The sequence below is a fragment of the Mauremys mutica genome, chromosome 1 (assembly GCF_020497125.1).
Source record: "Mauremys mutica isolate MM-2020 ecotype Southern chromosome 1, ASM2049712v1, whole genome shotgun sequence".
NCBI lineage: Eukaryota > Metazoa > Chordata > Testudines > Geoemydidae > Mauremys > Mauremys mutica.
In genome coordinates, this window is record NC_059072.1 from 128,252,740 (window position 1) to 128,266,108 (window position 13,369).

The 13,369-nt window shown below is 42.0% G+C and overlaps 1 protein-coding gene across 1 annotated transcript in view; it reads left to right on the top strand.

Annotated features, from left to right (window-relative positions):
* Positions 1–13,369, top strand: part of ATXN10 (ataxin 10) — a 188,321-nt gene that overhangs the window by 144,179 nt on the left and 30,773 nt on the right. Inside the window, exon 10 of the mRNA XM_044998800.1 lies at positions 12,549–12,612. Coding sequence (XP_044854735.1) covers positions 12,549–12,612 — 64 coding nt within the window. The remainder of the gene's footprint in view (positions 1–12,548; positions 12,613–13,369) is intronic.

A 13,369-nucleotide genomic window follows, 5' to 3' on the forward strand; every position in this document is an offset into this window, starting at 1 on the left:
TTATGCCCCCGTTCTCTGGCTCATTGACTCTGTGCCACCAGAGCTAGATACATTGGCTCTACCATCAGAATCCACAGGGAGGAGTTGAACTTACTGAAGCATGTGGCCCTCTGACTGTTGTATTATGCAACCAGGGCCGCCCAGAGGGTGGGGGGACAAGAGGGGCAATTTGCCCCATGCCCCGAGCCCCACAGGGGCCCCCATGAGAGTTTTTCAGGGCCCCTGGAGCGGGGTCCCTGACTCGCTCCGGGGGGCCCGGAAAACTCTTGCGGGGCTGGGCGCAGGAGCTTCTTCGCTCCCAGTCTTCGCCGGCAGGGGGGTCCTTCCGCTCCCGGGGCGGAAGGACCCCCCGCTGGCGAATTACCACCGAAGACGGAGCGGGACCCGCCGCCGAAGTTCAGCTCGGTCTTCGGCGGTCTTCGGTGGCGGGGGGGCCCTTCCGTTCCGGGACCCGCCACCGAAGTGCCCTGAAGACCCGCGGCGGGAGCCCCCCCGCTGCCGAATTACCGCCGAAGACCGGGCTGCACTTCGGCGGCGGGGGGGCCCCCGCCGCGCGTCTTCGGGGCACTTCGGCGGCGGGTCCCGGAACGGAAGGGCCCCCCGCCGCTGAAGACCCCGGGCCCCCGGAATCCTCTGGGCGGCCCTGTCTGCAACCTTTACTGGGAAGAGTTTAAAGTTCTAGCATATTTACATAATTGGCAGGTAAAAGCTGAATCACTTTAAATAGCATTCTGTTAAAAGTATGCTACCATCTTTTGCAGGTGCTTATTATCCTAAATCCTCAAGCGTACTACAGAACCACCACAGTATCAAGTTGTAACTCAAGAACCCCTTAATGCCCACTGCTGAGGGGGTTACAGGAATGTCCTGTTTCTAATATGCACATTCTGGGTCATCAAAGAATGTCATGTGTGGTTTTAAATGAAAGCCAGGGTCACACTGGTCATGAATATCATTATGCAATGTATGTATAGATACTATGTAACAAGTTACATATGCTGTAAATATGTTTTAAAGTCTATATTGTGGCAGAGTTGACAAACAGATTTTTCTGTCAGATGAGCTGTTTATTCACCCATGTCTCTGTCGGATGTAAATTTTCTTGTAAGCTTAACATAGTGTGGAGAGGTGTGAAATCAAAAGGGAAGCAGTGCACAGGAAAAATAAGCTACAGGTGGTACAGACAATGAATTTTGGGGGATATAAGTAGAAGGCAAAGAAATCACTCTTTCATCCTGCACTTAGGAAATAAATGGACACTGTATTTACATTCATGCATTCACCATTAGCCTTGGTTGAAACATTGCCGGTGACAGTGGGCAGGGCCAGCTCCAGGCACCAGCTCAGCAAGCAGGTGCTTGGGGCAGCCAAGGGGAAGGGGTAGCACGTCGGGCTCGGTCCCTCTCTGAGGGAAGGACGTGCCGCCGAAGTGCCACCGAAGAAGAAAGTAGCGCGGTGGAGTTGCCGCCGATCGCGATTGCGGCTTTTTTTTCGCCACTTGGGGCGGTAAAAACCCTGCAGCCTGCCCTGACAGTGGGGGTGAGAAACATCTTTAGATAGGAAATTAACTTGTTAAATTTAGTCTCTAGAAAGTGTTTGATTTTGTTTATTATGGAACAATTTGTTTCCAATAGCCTTATTCACTGTCACTTGAATCTTTGATAATATACTTGTTTTAACTATAAATCTATCTCTTTGCTGTGGTGTTAAACCAAAGTGTTGATCTTGAGTTACATCATACAAGCTGGCATGTACACTGCTTTATTTGAGGACAGCAGACCTGGTATTTGTATGTGTGTTCAGTGGGAGTTGAACCTACAAAGCAAAGAAAGGGCTGGCATAGCCAAGAGAAGAGTGCTTGGTTGGCAAACAGGTTAGTGGTGTCAGGTAGCTGATAGCCAGTTAAGTACAATCACGCCTCCCTCACGCTGGAGGAAGGGGGGTAATAAGGTGACTCGCAGTTCTTCCTATCCCGAGAACCATCACACAAGTCCATCTGGGAACTTGCTTATATTTTTCGCTAATGAAAAATTTCGCTAGCAACTAGGATGTCTTGTTAGCCTCATCCCTTAGCCAGGCAAGCTTTTCAGCTCCTACTTGTTTTGACTAAGTCCTTAGTCCTAACTGCACGGTAGATCCACATTTTCCTGTGTATTCTCACAATGGGGCCAAAACCTTCAACTTCTGGGGAAGAAATTAAAGTTTGCAGATTTCAGGACACCTCTGAGCTGGTAGTCTGTCTGCTCACTTCCAAAAGGGAGTTTCATTGTCGGATCCCTGTAGTCCATGAGCTAAACCTAAAAAATAGCCTCTTGGCACCATTTTGGTGGGCAAAATCTCCTTTTAATAACTCCATGTCAATAGATGATAAAAAGTTATGGCAGATCTTTCTGCAGAGCGGTTAGTGGTAGAACTGAGCCTGTTTTTTTTAATTGGCCATTAATTTTTGAAAAAATTCCTAATATGCAGATTTTTTTAATTATTTAAATGAAAGGAAACATACTTTGATTATTTTTTATTCAACACATTGTTCATTAGTAAGCAAAAAGGAGCATTTTAATTTCATATTAATTTCAAATCTAAAATGACAAAATATATAATTAAACCATTCCCATAATCTAAATACTACATCATGCAATAGAATTGTCTCTCTCCATGTTTCTTGTAGCTTTTTTCAGTGCCACTGATGATGTACGTTCTGCCATAACTACATTGACATATCAAGCCCACAATAGTATAAAATGGGTAACCCACTAACAATCTGGTATACAGCATCTGACTGGAATGTCATCTCCATTTGTATCATTATCTTCCTCATTTGACCTGTCCTCCGTAGTGTCACATCATGCTCATCTTCATTCATGCTTTCATGTGTTTGCATCCTATGTTCTGGAGAGCATTTGAATCCATTTGCAAGGCACTGGCAATCAAGTAGTTTTCATTTTTTGATGCATATACAAGTTGTCAGCTTCAAAACTATCTCAGGAGCAGGTGGGCCATTCATCCATTCTTTTGTCAACTCATCTTCCTCCATAACCCTGCTAGGCACTGTTTCAGGGCTGGGTATGACAGCATACTTCTCTGGGCTCCTATGTCAGATAGCAGCCTGGTCAATGGCACACTGAGCATGCAAGTAGAGGTAGTCTTTGCATGGAGACAGCTGGCCATATTCAACATCTCCCTTCTTAGTTTGGAACAGCTCGCATCTTAGCACATTCACATCTGTTATATTTGATTGAGCTGATATATTCTACAGGTGAATTCCTAAAGAAGAAGAAGAAAGAGGTCTTCAGACAAGACCCAGTGTTGCCATTGCTCCACCAGTGCTCTTGGAGGAGCCTCTTCTCTAGTGATCAACTTTAAGCCAGTCGCTTTCCCACATTCTAACAGAATCACACTCATTTCTAATAGGGCTCTGCAGACTTCCTTTCCTATTGATATGCCAAGTTTGCTTATTGTGACACCCTGGCACCCCAATATTCATCACTGTCATGTAATTAGGATATGATCTGCTAGACATTAATATCTCGTTGGATTGTATGTGCTGTTGTCGTATGTGACATTATGAAGTTTGGCTGTGTATGTGTTACTGAAACATGTTGTGAGGTTGAAAACACCCACAAGCAGACTTTTAGGTACAACAGTACAAAGGCCAAACAATGTTAATGTTAATGTTATTGATGGAATGCACACAAGCACAAGGATTACCCCAGGAACTGAGTACAATAGAAACCTCCCAGACGTAGCACTATAAAATGGGAACTGTTTGACCCTGGTCACAGCAAAAGAGCTTTCCAGCAAGTGGGAAGAAGATATAAAAGGGGGAAATATCATGATGGGACCTCACTACAACACCACACCTGAAAAGGCCTAAGGGCCAAGGATTGAACTGTGGGAAGTGATGGTCCCAAGCTAGAGGGATTTTTAGCCTGTGTATGGAAACCTCGGAAAGCCAAGGCAACTTGTGCCTTAAGAAGCTGCCGGCCTGTATATCACTCAGGGTGAGAATTTGCTAATTCATATCCTACCTATCTAGTGTGTTAAGATCAGCTTGCAATTTTGTTTATTTACTGAGGTAATCTGCTTTGATCCATTTGCTATCACTTATAATAATTTAAAATCTATGTTTTGTAGTTAATAAACTTGTTCTTGTTTTGTCTAAAATCAGTGTGTGGGAGTTATAACTTGGGGCAGAAAGCTGTTGTGTATATATCTCTCCACATTGAGGGAGGGGACTAATTTTATGAGTTTACGCTGTACAGTTCCCTGTGCAGCATAAGACGGTATAATTTTGGGTTTACACTCCAGAGGGGGGTGCGTGCCTTAGCAACTGGGAGATGGCTTAGCTGAGCCTTCCCATGCAGAGCTGATCTCAGCATGTGTGTACGAAGCTGCAGCTGAGTGTGTCCCTATCTGTGTGTATGCTGGTGAAAAAGCAAGCTTGGAGACTCTGGCAACTTATCACAGCACCACAGTGTGAAAGGGAGGCCAGGCTGGTGGATCAGGCGGGCTCAGTGGTACCCCAGTTCCAAGTGGCACCCCGGGGGAAAACCATCACACACACATCTATATAGCTCATTCGATTTTTGGTACCAAATCTTGCTTACATTTTGCTGATGTCCCTGAAGAAATCAAGGGTAAGAATTAGCACATCAGTGTCCTCAGATACAGTAATAACTGATTCATGATCAAGAATATAAGAACGGCTGTACTGGGTCAGACCAAAGGTCCATCCAGCCCAGTATCCTGTCTATTGACGGTGGCCAATGCCAGGTGCCCCAGAGGGAGTGAACCTACCAGGTAATGATCAAGTGATCTCTCTCCTGCCATCCATCTCCACCCTCTGACAAACATAGGCTAGGGACACCATTCCTTACCCATCCTGGCTAATAGCCATTAATAGACTTAACCTCTATGAATTTATCTAGCTCTCCTTTAAACCCTTTTATAGTTTTAGCCTTCACAACCTCCTCAGGCAAGGAGTTCCACAGGTTGACTGTGCGCTGTGTGAAGAACTACTTCCTTTTATTTGTTTTAAACCTGCTGCCCATTAATTTCATTTGGTGGCCCCTAGTTCTTATATTATGGGAACAAGTAAATAACTTTTCCTTATTCACTTTCTCCACACCACTCATGATTTTATATACCTCTATCATATCCCCCCGTTAGTCTCCTCTTTTCCAAGCTGAAAAGTCCTAGCCTCTTTAATCTCTTGTCATATGGGACCCGTTCCAAACTCCTAATCATTTTAGTTGCCCTTTTCTGAACTTTTTCAAATGCCAGTATATCTTGTTTGAGAGGAGGAGACCACATCTGTCTGCAGTATTCAAGATGTGGGCATACCATGGATTTATATGATTCTTTGGTGTATGCTTAGCATGTCACATCTGAGTGTCTACCTCTTTTTGTGAAGAGGACTACTAAAATAAGTTTGATACTCTTTCTCTGGCGAGCTTGTTACAGTGTTCCTGGCATGTCACATACATCTTTTCTCACCTATTTTCTCCAGGAAATAGGGCTTTTCCCATTCATCGCATAAGAGCACGGTCTTGCTGGTAGAACGTCCAGAAACTCAGTCAGCTGAGCAGGACGAGGCTGGTCTAGCCTCATGGTTAGAATTAGGCCTCGTGGTCAGAGTCTGAGTCAATAGCTGGAAGCTGGAGCCGAGGGTCAAGCTGGAGTCCATAGTCAGGAGCCAAAGCCAAGGGTCAGACTGGAGAGAGCAGGATAGCAGATGAAGAGGGTTCAAGGCAGGGGTAGGACAGGGGCAAGGCTCGATGCAAATCAGGAGTAGGAAGAATGAGGTAACACAGAAACCAGCACAGTGGTGGGCCAGAGCATTGAGCAGCCAGCGAGGAGCTGCTGCTGCTGGCTTGCAAGGAGCTGCTGCTGCTGGCTTAAAAGCAGCAGCCTGCTTGCCCTTGTAGCCAGTCAGGTGACATGGCCAATCAGGCAGCTATACTCACCAGGCCGCCTGGAGATTAGCTCTGCTTCAGGCCCTGATTCCTGACGTGTGGGCTTCCATTGTTGGCTCTTGTGGCGAGATACAATGTTGGTCAACGGCACTTCAGGGCCTGATCTTCTGTTTTCCCTCTCTACGTTTTTAATGATGTCATTGTACATATCAGAGAACACATCTATCCTGTCACTGTCCGTTCCAGTCTTCAAAGCTGACATAGATGTTCTCTGATCGATTATCATACATTTTGTTCTCAACATTTATTTTGTGTACAAAAGCCATTCCATCTCCATTGTAGTCAGGACGACTAGGGATTGTGTCAGCTGCTGTTATTATTTTCTCAAGATTCCTTGCCAGGGCTGCTGCATTTGTCATATTCACACTGCTGACAAAGTTGACGAGAGCCCAAGGCACAGTGGTCCTCAGGGGTGCAGCAACACTTCCCTCATGTCCAAATTCCAACTTCCTGCTTCCAAAAGCATTTGGCCAAAAACCTTGAGATCCATCTTTAATATAATCTTCTTGTTTGAGGCTTTCGTTTCCCTGGATTTCTTTTGTCACTGAATGTTTACAGTTTTTGCTTTGGCAGTCTATCATAGAAGTTTTGGTTTGGCTGCTATGTTTCTAGCCTTTTACGTCTGAAAGCTATGTATGTACCTTCTCCTTCTCTCCTTTGTATATGACAGATCCTCTCAAACATCTTCTGGAGCTATAGAACCCAAGAGTGAGTGAGGAGGAGTTGTTGTTTTTTGGTTGGTTTTTTTTTTTTTTTGGACAGGTGAGAAAAAGCTTTCTCATTTTTACACATTATGGCAAAGGTCAAGCAAGTGTTTTTTTATTTTTGGGTTTTTTGTTTTGTTGCAGCGTCTGGTAAATTTTTGTGGTTCAGTCTTCCATGCTATGTGAGGATCTGGCCATTATTTGTTCCCTGCGGTATCTGAAGGCATTTTCTAAAACTAGTCCAGCAGATGAAGTCCAAATTCTGTTTGATCTTCTCCAGCAGCGTAATTTATTTGGTACAAAAGACTTATTCAAAAGGAAGGTGGCACAAGAGCTCTTTTAGATTTCCTTTCACTGAAGGTACCATTTCTGCTTGCAGTTACGTCAACCAGAAGGGTAGAAGAAATCCCAACATTTTCTAGAAAATTTCCATTCATTACATATCATCCTGACAAAATTGTTCCTGAGAAATATATTTCCATCTTAAGAGAAAAATTCCAGTTTCCATATTAATCAAGAGAGATTCCTTCTGCCCCAGTCCAACATGAGAAAAGGAAAATAACTTTCACTTTTTTATGGAGTCTTTAGTCCTTAAATTTTACCTGTATTGGGATCAACTGTATTTGTCCTTTTTGGAGAGTCACAAAAGTATCAGTCTGGACACAAAATAGCTAAATTAATCCATTGGTATCCCTAACAAGGGGTCTCTTTTGTCTCTTCAATAAAAGTCCATCAGTCCAAAAGTCAGACTAATTCTTGGATAGAAAAGAGAGAGCCTTTGTGAAAAAGGTTTGCAAAGTGACCACCTATAAATCCATCCACTCCTTTTGCTATAGGATCAATACTAATACCTCAGATAACACAGTTTTTAAGGACCATGTTTTAAAGGCCATGGAGTAAAAAATAGTCAATAGGTTTATTTTATGTCTCCTTAATATAGCTATTTGGTATTTCTCTTTACAGCCCAATTGTGCAAATTACTGAAGCTAATCTCTGCAGAAAGAGGAATTTTGCCCCTATCCCTGAAGTGGGTTTCTGAGAGTCAGTACCCGTGGTTGTCATTTTTTCCTACACCATTGGTCATTGATGATCACAAGATGTGTGTGTAGTTTTCGAGATGTCTCTTCTAGTTCTTGTTTACTAGCAGCAGCCCCTTGTGGTCAGAAATTTTTCTTTCAATTTGTTCCTCTGCCCGTCTGTTGCCTACAGTGAGAGTAGGGGCCTTTTAGAGCTACTCACATAATCTTATTTTGCTTGCAGGGAAAATGTTCCCTTTTTTTGTGACATAGCTGCAACACATGCTGTCTGTGAAATATGTATTGTTTCTGTAGCTGAAATCATGATGCAAGAGATAGAACTGAGAAACAAAACCAGTCATGTATGTTCCAGTTGAAGAGACATTTCTATTGAAGCATATCTTATCTAAAGACATGTAGAAGTTCTTATTACAGCACATTACATGTTTTGCCAACAAGACAATTGCTTAGGGATTTTTAATCTTGCCATGCTTTTATGCTTAACACAGTCTAGTTGTTTATCACTTATATAACCATAAATGTGCATGGTTGTTTTGGAGAGAATACAGGTATTTGTTGTGTTATTTATTTGTATTGGGGTACCACTAGGAACTCCAGCTCCGTTGTACTAGAGGCTGTATGTAACACTCTCTCTAGAATCTGTGTGTAACACACACACACGCGCGCACACGATACTGCTTGCCACAAAGAGCTTACATTCTGAGTAATGGTGCCAACTTTAGAGGTGTCTGAATTTAAGTCTAGCAGTACTCTAAATCCCTGTTTATGCTTTCTTTGGGCCTTGTGAATGTTCACGTTACCCTAGTAAGAATCAGTAATAACAACTTCCATGCACTTTATAAGGCCTGGTCTACACTAAGGGGGGGGGGGTCGAACTAAGGTACGCGACTTCAGCTACGCGAATAGCGTAGCTGAAGTCGAAGTACCTTAGTTCGGGCTACTCACCCATCCAGACGCCACGGGATCGAATTCCACAGCTCCAAGGTCGACTCCGCCACCGCCATTCGTGGTGGTGGAGTTCTGAAGTCGACCGGAGCGCGCGGGGAGTTCGAACTATCGTGCCTTGATTAGAAGTCGAACTCTCCGCGTCGACCCACGCGGTAAGTATAGACCTACCCAAGAAAACACTGCATTCTGGTATAATATGAGGGATGGCAGTCTTGCCTTTTTGCCTCCTCCACCTATAGCCCACAGAGAAAGAGGGTTTGTTGTAACCCTAGCAGAGCCTAAGGGCCTCTTATTTTTTTTCCCTACTCTTCACCAGTGTCACAACTAAAGCTCCCAGACACAACCATTATCCTTCTGGCTACAGGTGACTAATTAATGCTCTCTTCAGAGCCCATCCAAGCAACTCCCTAACTGGATATAATCATACTTCCTCAGTGCACTGCAGGGGTGCAAAACTCCTCCTATATCCCACATGCAGTCACTGAACATTTTTCTGGGCCCTCGACACAAAGGCGAATTTCATCCTTAGACAAAATAAACACCTGAGATATGTGATTCTCCTGGTGTGAGCAGATAAATCTCCATTAATGCCAATGAAATTGCGCATCTGCCAGCAGCAGTGAATTTGACCTCTGCTGTGCATCTTTTGGACTGCATAACTTCAGCGTTCAGTCTGATTTAGCAATTACTACTCCTCAGAACTAACATGTCCTAACACATTTAAATATTACTCAATTCTTTCTTTCCTTCTTTCGTTCTTTCTCTCCCTCTCTCCCTCCCTCCCTCAGTTGGCATCTTCTGTTGAGGGAAGGCCAATTTGTAAATTGGTCTATAATTATTGCTTTTCAGTATTGTACATTTGGGGAGATTGTTTTGATTAGTGACTTTCACAAGCTATTTATTTCAATTTGTAGAAGTCCAGCTTAAAAAAGGGAAAAATAACTGACAGTATCTTTTTTTAAGTCCCTTTGTGTATGGGAGGCATTTTTCATAAGTGTGATACATTTGGACTCTGCACATTTGTTCAACATTTTGATATTGTCCTAAGAAACATAATTACAGACTATATTGTTCACATTATAGAATGGCACTATGGAACAGTGTTTTAAAAGATAATTGTTTGTTTACACTATTTTTAAAGTGTTGCTTCAGTTTAATTCAGTATTTATCGAGGGTCTAGTGTTTTTAGTTACCTGATTACTTTTATATAATCATCTAATCTTCGTTAATTTTCTTAATTGATAGTAACTGACATTTACTGTCAAATGTGGCGTTCTTTCTAGAAAGCAGTACAAGAAATTGTGATGCAATATTATCTTTTCAAGATTTCAAGTACTTATTGATGTGAAAATCACAGGTGGCGTAAAAAAGAAATTGTGACCCATTAATATCATTGACAAAATTCCCATTGATTTCAGTGGGGCCAAGATTTCAGCCTAAATGTAGACTGCAGTTTTATTAAATTGTTTAAACCAGCATAATTGTTCCTGTAGAACTTAACAGCCCTTCAGAAAATTACCTAGCATTATGCTAATCTAGTGCAGTACCTAATTGTTCACCAGTAGGCACCACTGCGTAAGTAGAGGCTACTTTTAGTGCCTTCTGCTTCTAATCCAGGTCAATCGGCAGGCAAAAAGTTACTTGTATCTTTGCAGGGCTAGGGCAACAACCATTAACTTCTTCCCTGTGTGTGTCTCTGTGTGTGATATTTGTGTAATTTGTCCCTTCTCAAACAAAATTGATCAGTCCCCCCACTGCCCTCCCCCACACCTCCATCCCATCCACTCTTTCCAGGACACTACATGCTACCTTTGGTGGTAAGGTTGCTGAGGTTCATATATTGTCCCCTCCATCCCCATCTCTGTAGAAATCCATACAAAAGGTGTGACACCATATACCCATTACTCAGAGGCACTTCTGTGCCTAAGAACTGCTCTTGAAGGGAAGAAAATTAAGGATTACCACCAGTTCATGAATCATACTAGTGTAGCTTTATTGAAACTGTGCTGCCCAGGAGTAAGGCGGGAGAGCTGGGGTGGGGGCTCATGATCTGACAGTTTAGGGGTTTTTGCAAGCAAATTGTACCAAATTTGCAAATTGTACCAAATTGTACCAAGATTTAAAAGATACTCTTTGAGATTTTTTTCCCAGCCCCGATGGATATTTTTGAGGGAGAGCCATTGTAATTTAAAAACTAACCTATAGTCAACTCAACCATATAATGAACACTAGTAAACAAAGCTTGCCTTGAAGAATGTTTCAGAGGAAGCATTACCAAAATAATCTTTCACTTGTGCATACAATAGGGTTCCTTTCTGCCTTACTTCATCACACCTACTCTGCTATAACTCATGGTGTACCTACAGAAGTATGTGAATTGGACATAGCCTTCCTAGACGCAAAAAATGGAACCCAGTTGTTTTAATTATCTGTATATTTTTTCATTTTATGCTGTTCAAGCTAATATAAATGGTTGTTCATGAGTTTCATAGTTAGCATTTCTTGTTTATTGCATGAATGTTAACAGGTTGATACTTATGCTGTAGTTTGCTGCTCATGTTCCCATTGATTGAAGGAAATTCATCAGTACCACAGTAACTATTGAGCACTTGAGGCTTTTAATTAAATTTTACTTGTACAGAGTATTTTTTTAATGTGCTACTTGAATGTCTGATTTTAATCAGACCTGAACAAACTGCCTGACTTATTTCAGTTGACAGCACTTGATGCAGATTAATTTTACTGTTCGACATTTCATTGATAGAAAATAGAAGGTAATGTTCTGGGTGGATCAGAGTTTGGCCACAGAGTGTAAAAAATCGCTTGCAAATGCAGATGACAACTGGATTATTAAAAGGTCACTGTTTGTTCAAGCTTTGAAGTGTAATATCATATGTGATATCCTTTGGAAATCACACAAGAAATAGCCTGAATGGAATGCATATTTTAAAACTTGTTTTATAAATTCAATTTCTTCTAGATATACCGGTAGTTATGTATGTTAGCACAGATGTGCTAAAATAGCTTTTAAGAGCTATCAGAGCTTCTTTGGGGGTTTTTTTCTGATAAGCTATGTCAGTTACAGTCTCTGTCTATTTCTGCTGTTGTTACTTTCTCATGTAATCATTGAAATTCTGTATTAATATTGTATGGAGTGGAGTTCATGAAAGTAGTATTTTGTTAAATTAATCTCTGAATTTAGTTGTTTACTGTTATGCTGTTGAGATTCACATTTCAGCCTTTTCTCCCCCCCCCCCGCTTTTTTTTTTTTAACACAGTTAATGTTCAGTTACAATTGGAAAAGGTATCCATGGTGCAGTGTAAATTTGTGATTTTTTTGTTTTGCATGGTGCAGATAAAAGATCTTGCCCCGAACAGCAAATGTGCCTACAAAATTATAAACTTGTCTCTGGGCTGTGAATCTAAAAGATGGTTGTGCTCTCTTTGATCTACTTGCTTCACCAATTTCAGATTGAAATCAAGTTTTCCAGAATTAAAACAAAGTTTTCACACCAGTAGTATGTAAATGTACATTATGTAACTGTACTTGTTTATGGGGTTTTTAATCTATTCAGAAGCATAGCTTTTCAATTAAGTGTGTGAGACATAAGCCACAAGGACATATCTCATTAAGACAAATATTGAAAGTAGGAGGCATATAAAATTAATGTACATTTGTGTGAATATTTTATTCTATTTATGTTTAAAAACTTTTTTTTCCTTTACAGTTTGGCTTAACATGTATCACACACTTTTAGTTAAACTAATGTGCAGGTGCCCTTGGTCTGTTGTATCTTTGCAGTCTCTAATTGTTATTTCTTTCTTTCTTTGACATCAACAGTATTGAGAATTATATTAAATTAAGAAAATTTGTTTTAATTCAGGTTTATCGATTAGATGGAATTCCACTGATCCTGGACAACTGCAGTATTGATGACAACAACCCTTGTATCCTTTAAGTGAAGTTGTAACAGACTAAGTAATGTATATTTTCCTATAACATAATTGGGAGGACATTGTATGCATTGTGATACAGCATGGCCAGAGGGCAGCAGGAGAGGGTTAGGAGGGAGCCTTATTCCCTGTAAGGGGAAGAAAGTTTGCTATAGATTAACTAGAGCATCTGAAGCCAATTAGAGCACCTGCAGTCAGTCACATGATAAAAACCCATGCTTCAATCAGACAGTGTGGGAGTAGGAGCAGAAAGGATTGGTGTTGGAGCAGAGAACAGTTTGGAGAAGTGCTGTGGTGGGCTAAGAAGTCCTAGACCCTAGGTAAGGGGCACCTGGCTTGTGCAGAGGGAGGGCAGGAAGCCCCCCACAAGCTGAAGGGCAGGAGAGGGAAGTAGCCCAGGGGAAGGAACTATCAGTTCAAGTGGTTCACCACTATCCTCAGGGCCCCTGGGCTGGGACCTCCCTCTCCACTCCCCTCCTCTAGGACACTAGTAGGGCAATTAATATTCCAATTTAGGGGCAAGAAATGGCGCCCTGAACCCCCCCAAAGAAGAGAGAGTGTAAGACCCATCATAATAGTGCCGGCAATTTGCCACAGCATATATGTATGAGTTGGCCTACCTCTGATCATCTTCGGAGTTGAGCTTGTATCCAATGTCACTGAACAGGTGGTTTCTCCTAGATTTACATTAGGGTCTCAGATTTAATCATTGACTGGTCACCTTGAGTATAACCTGTTCTTAAACTGTAGC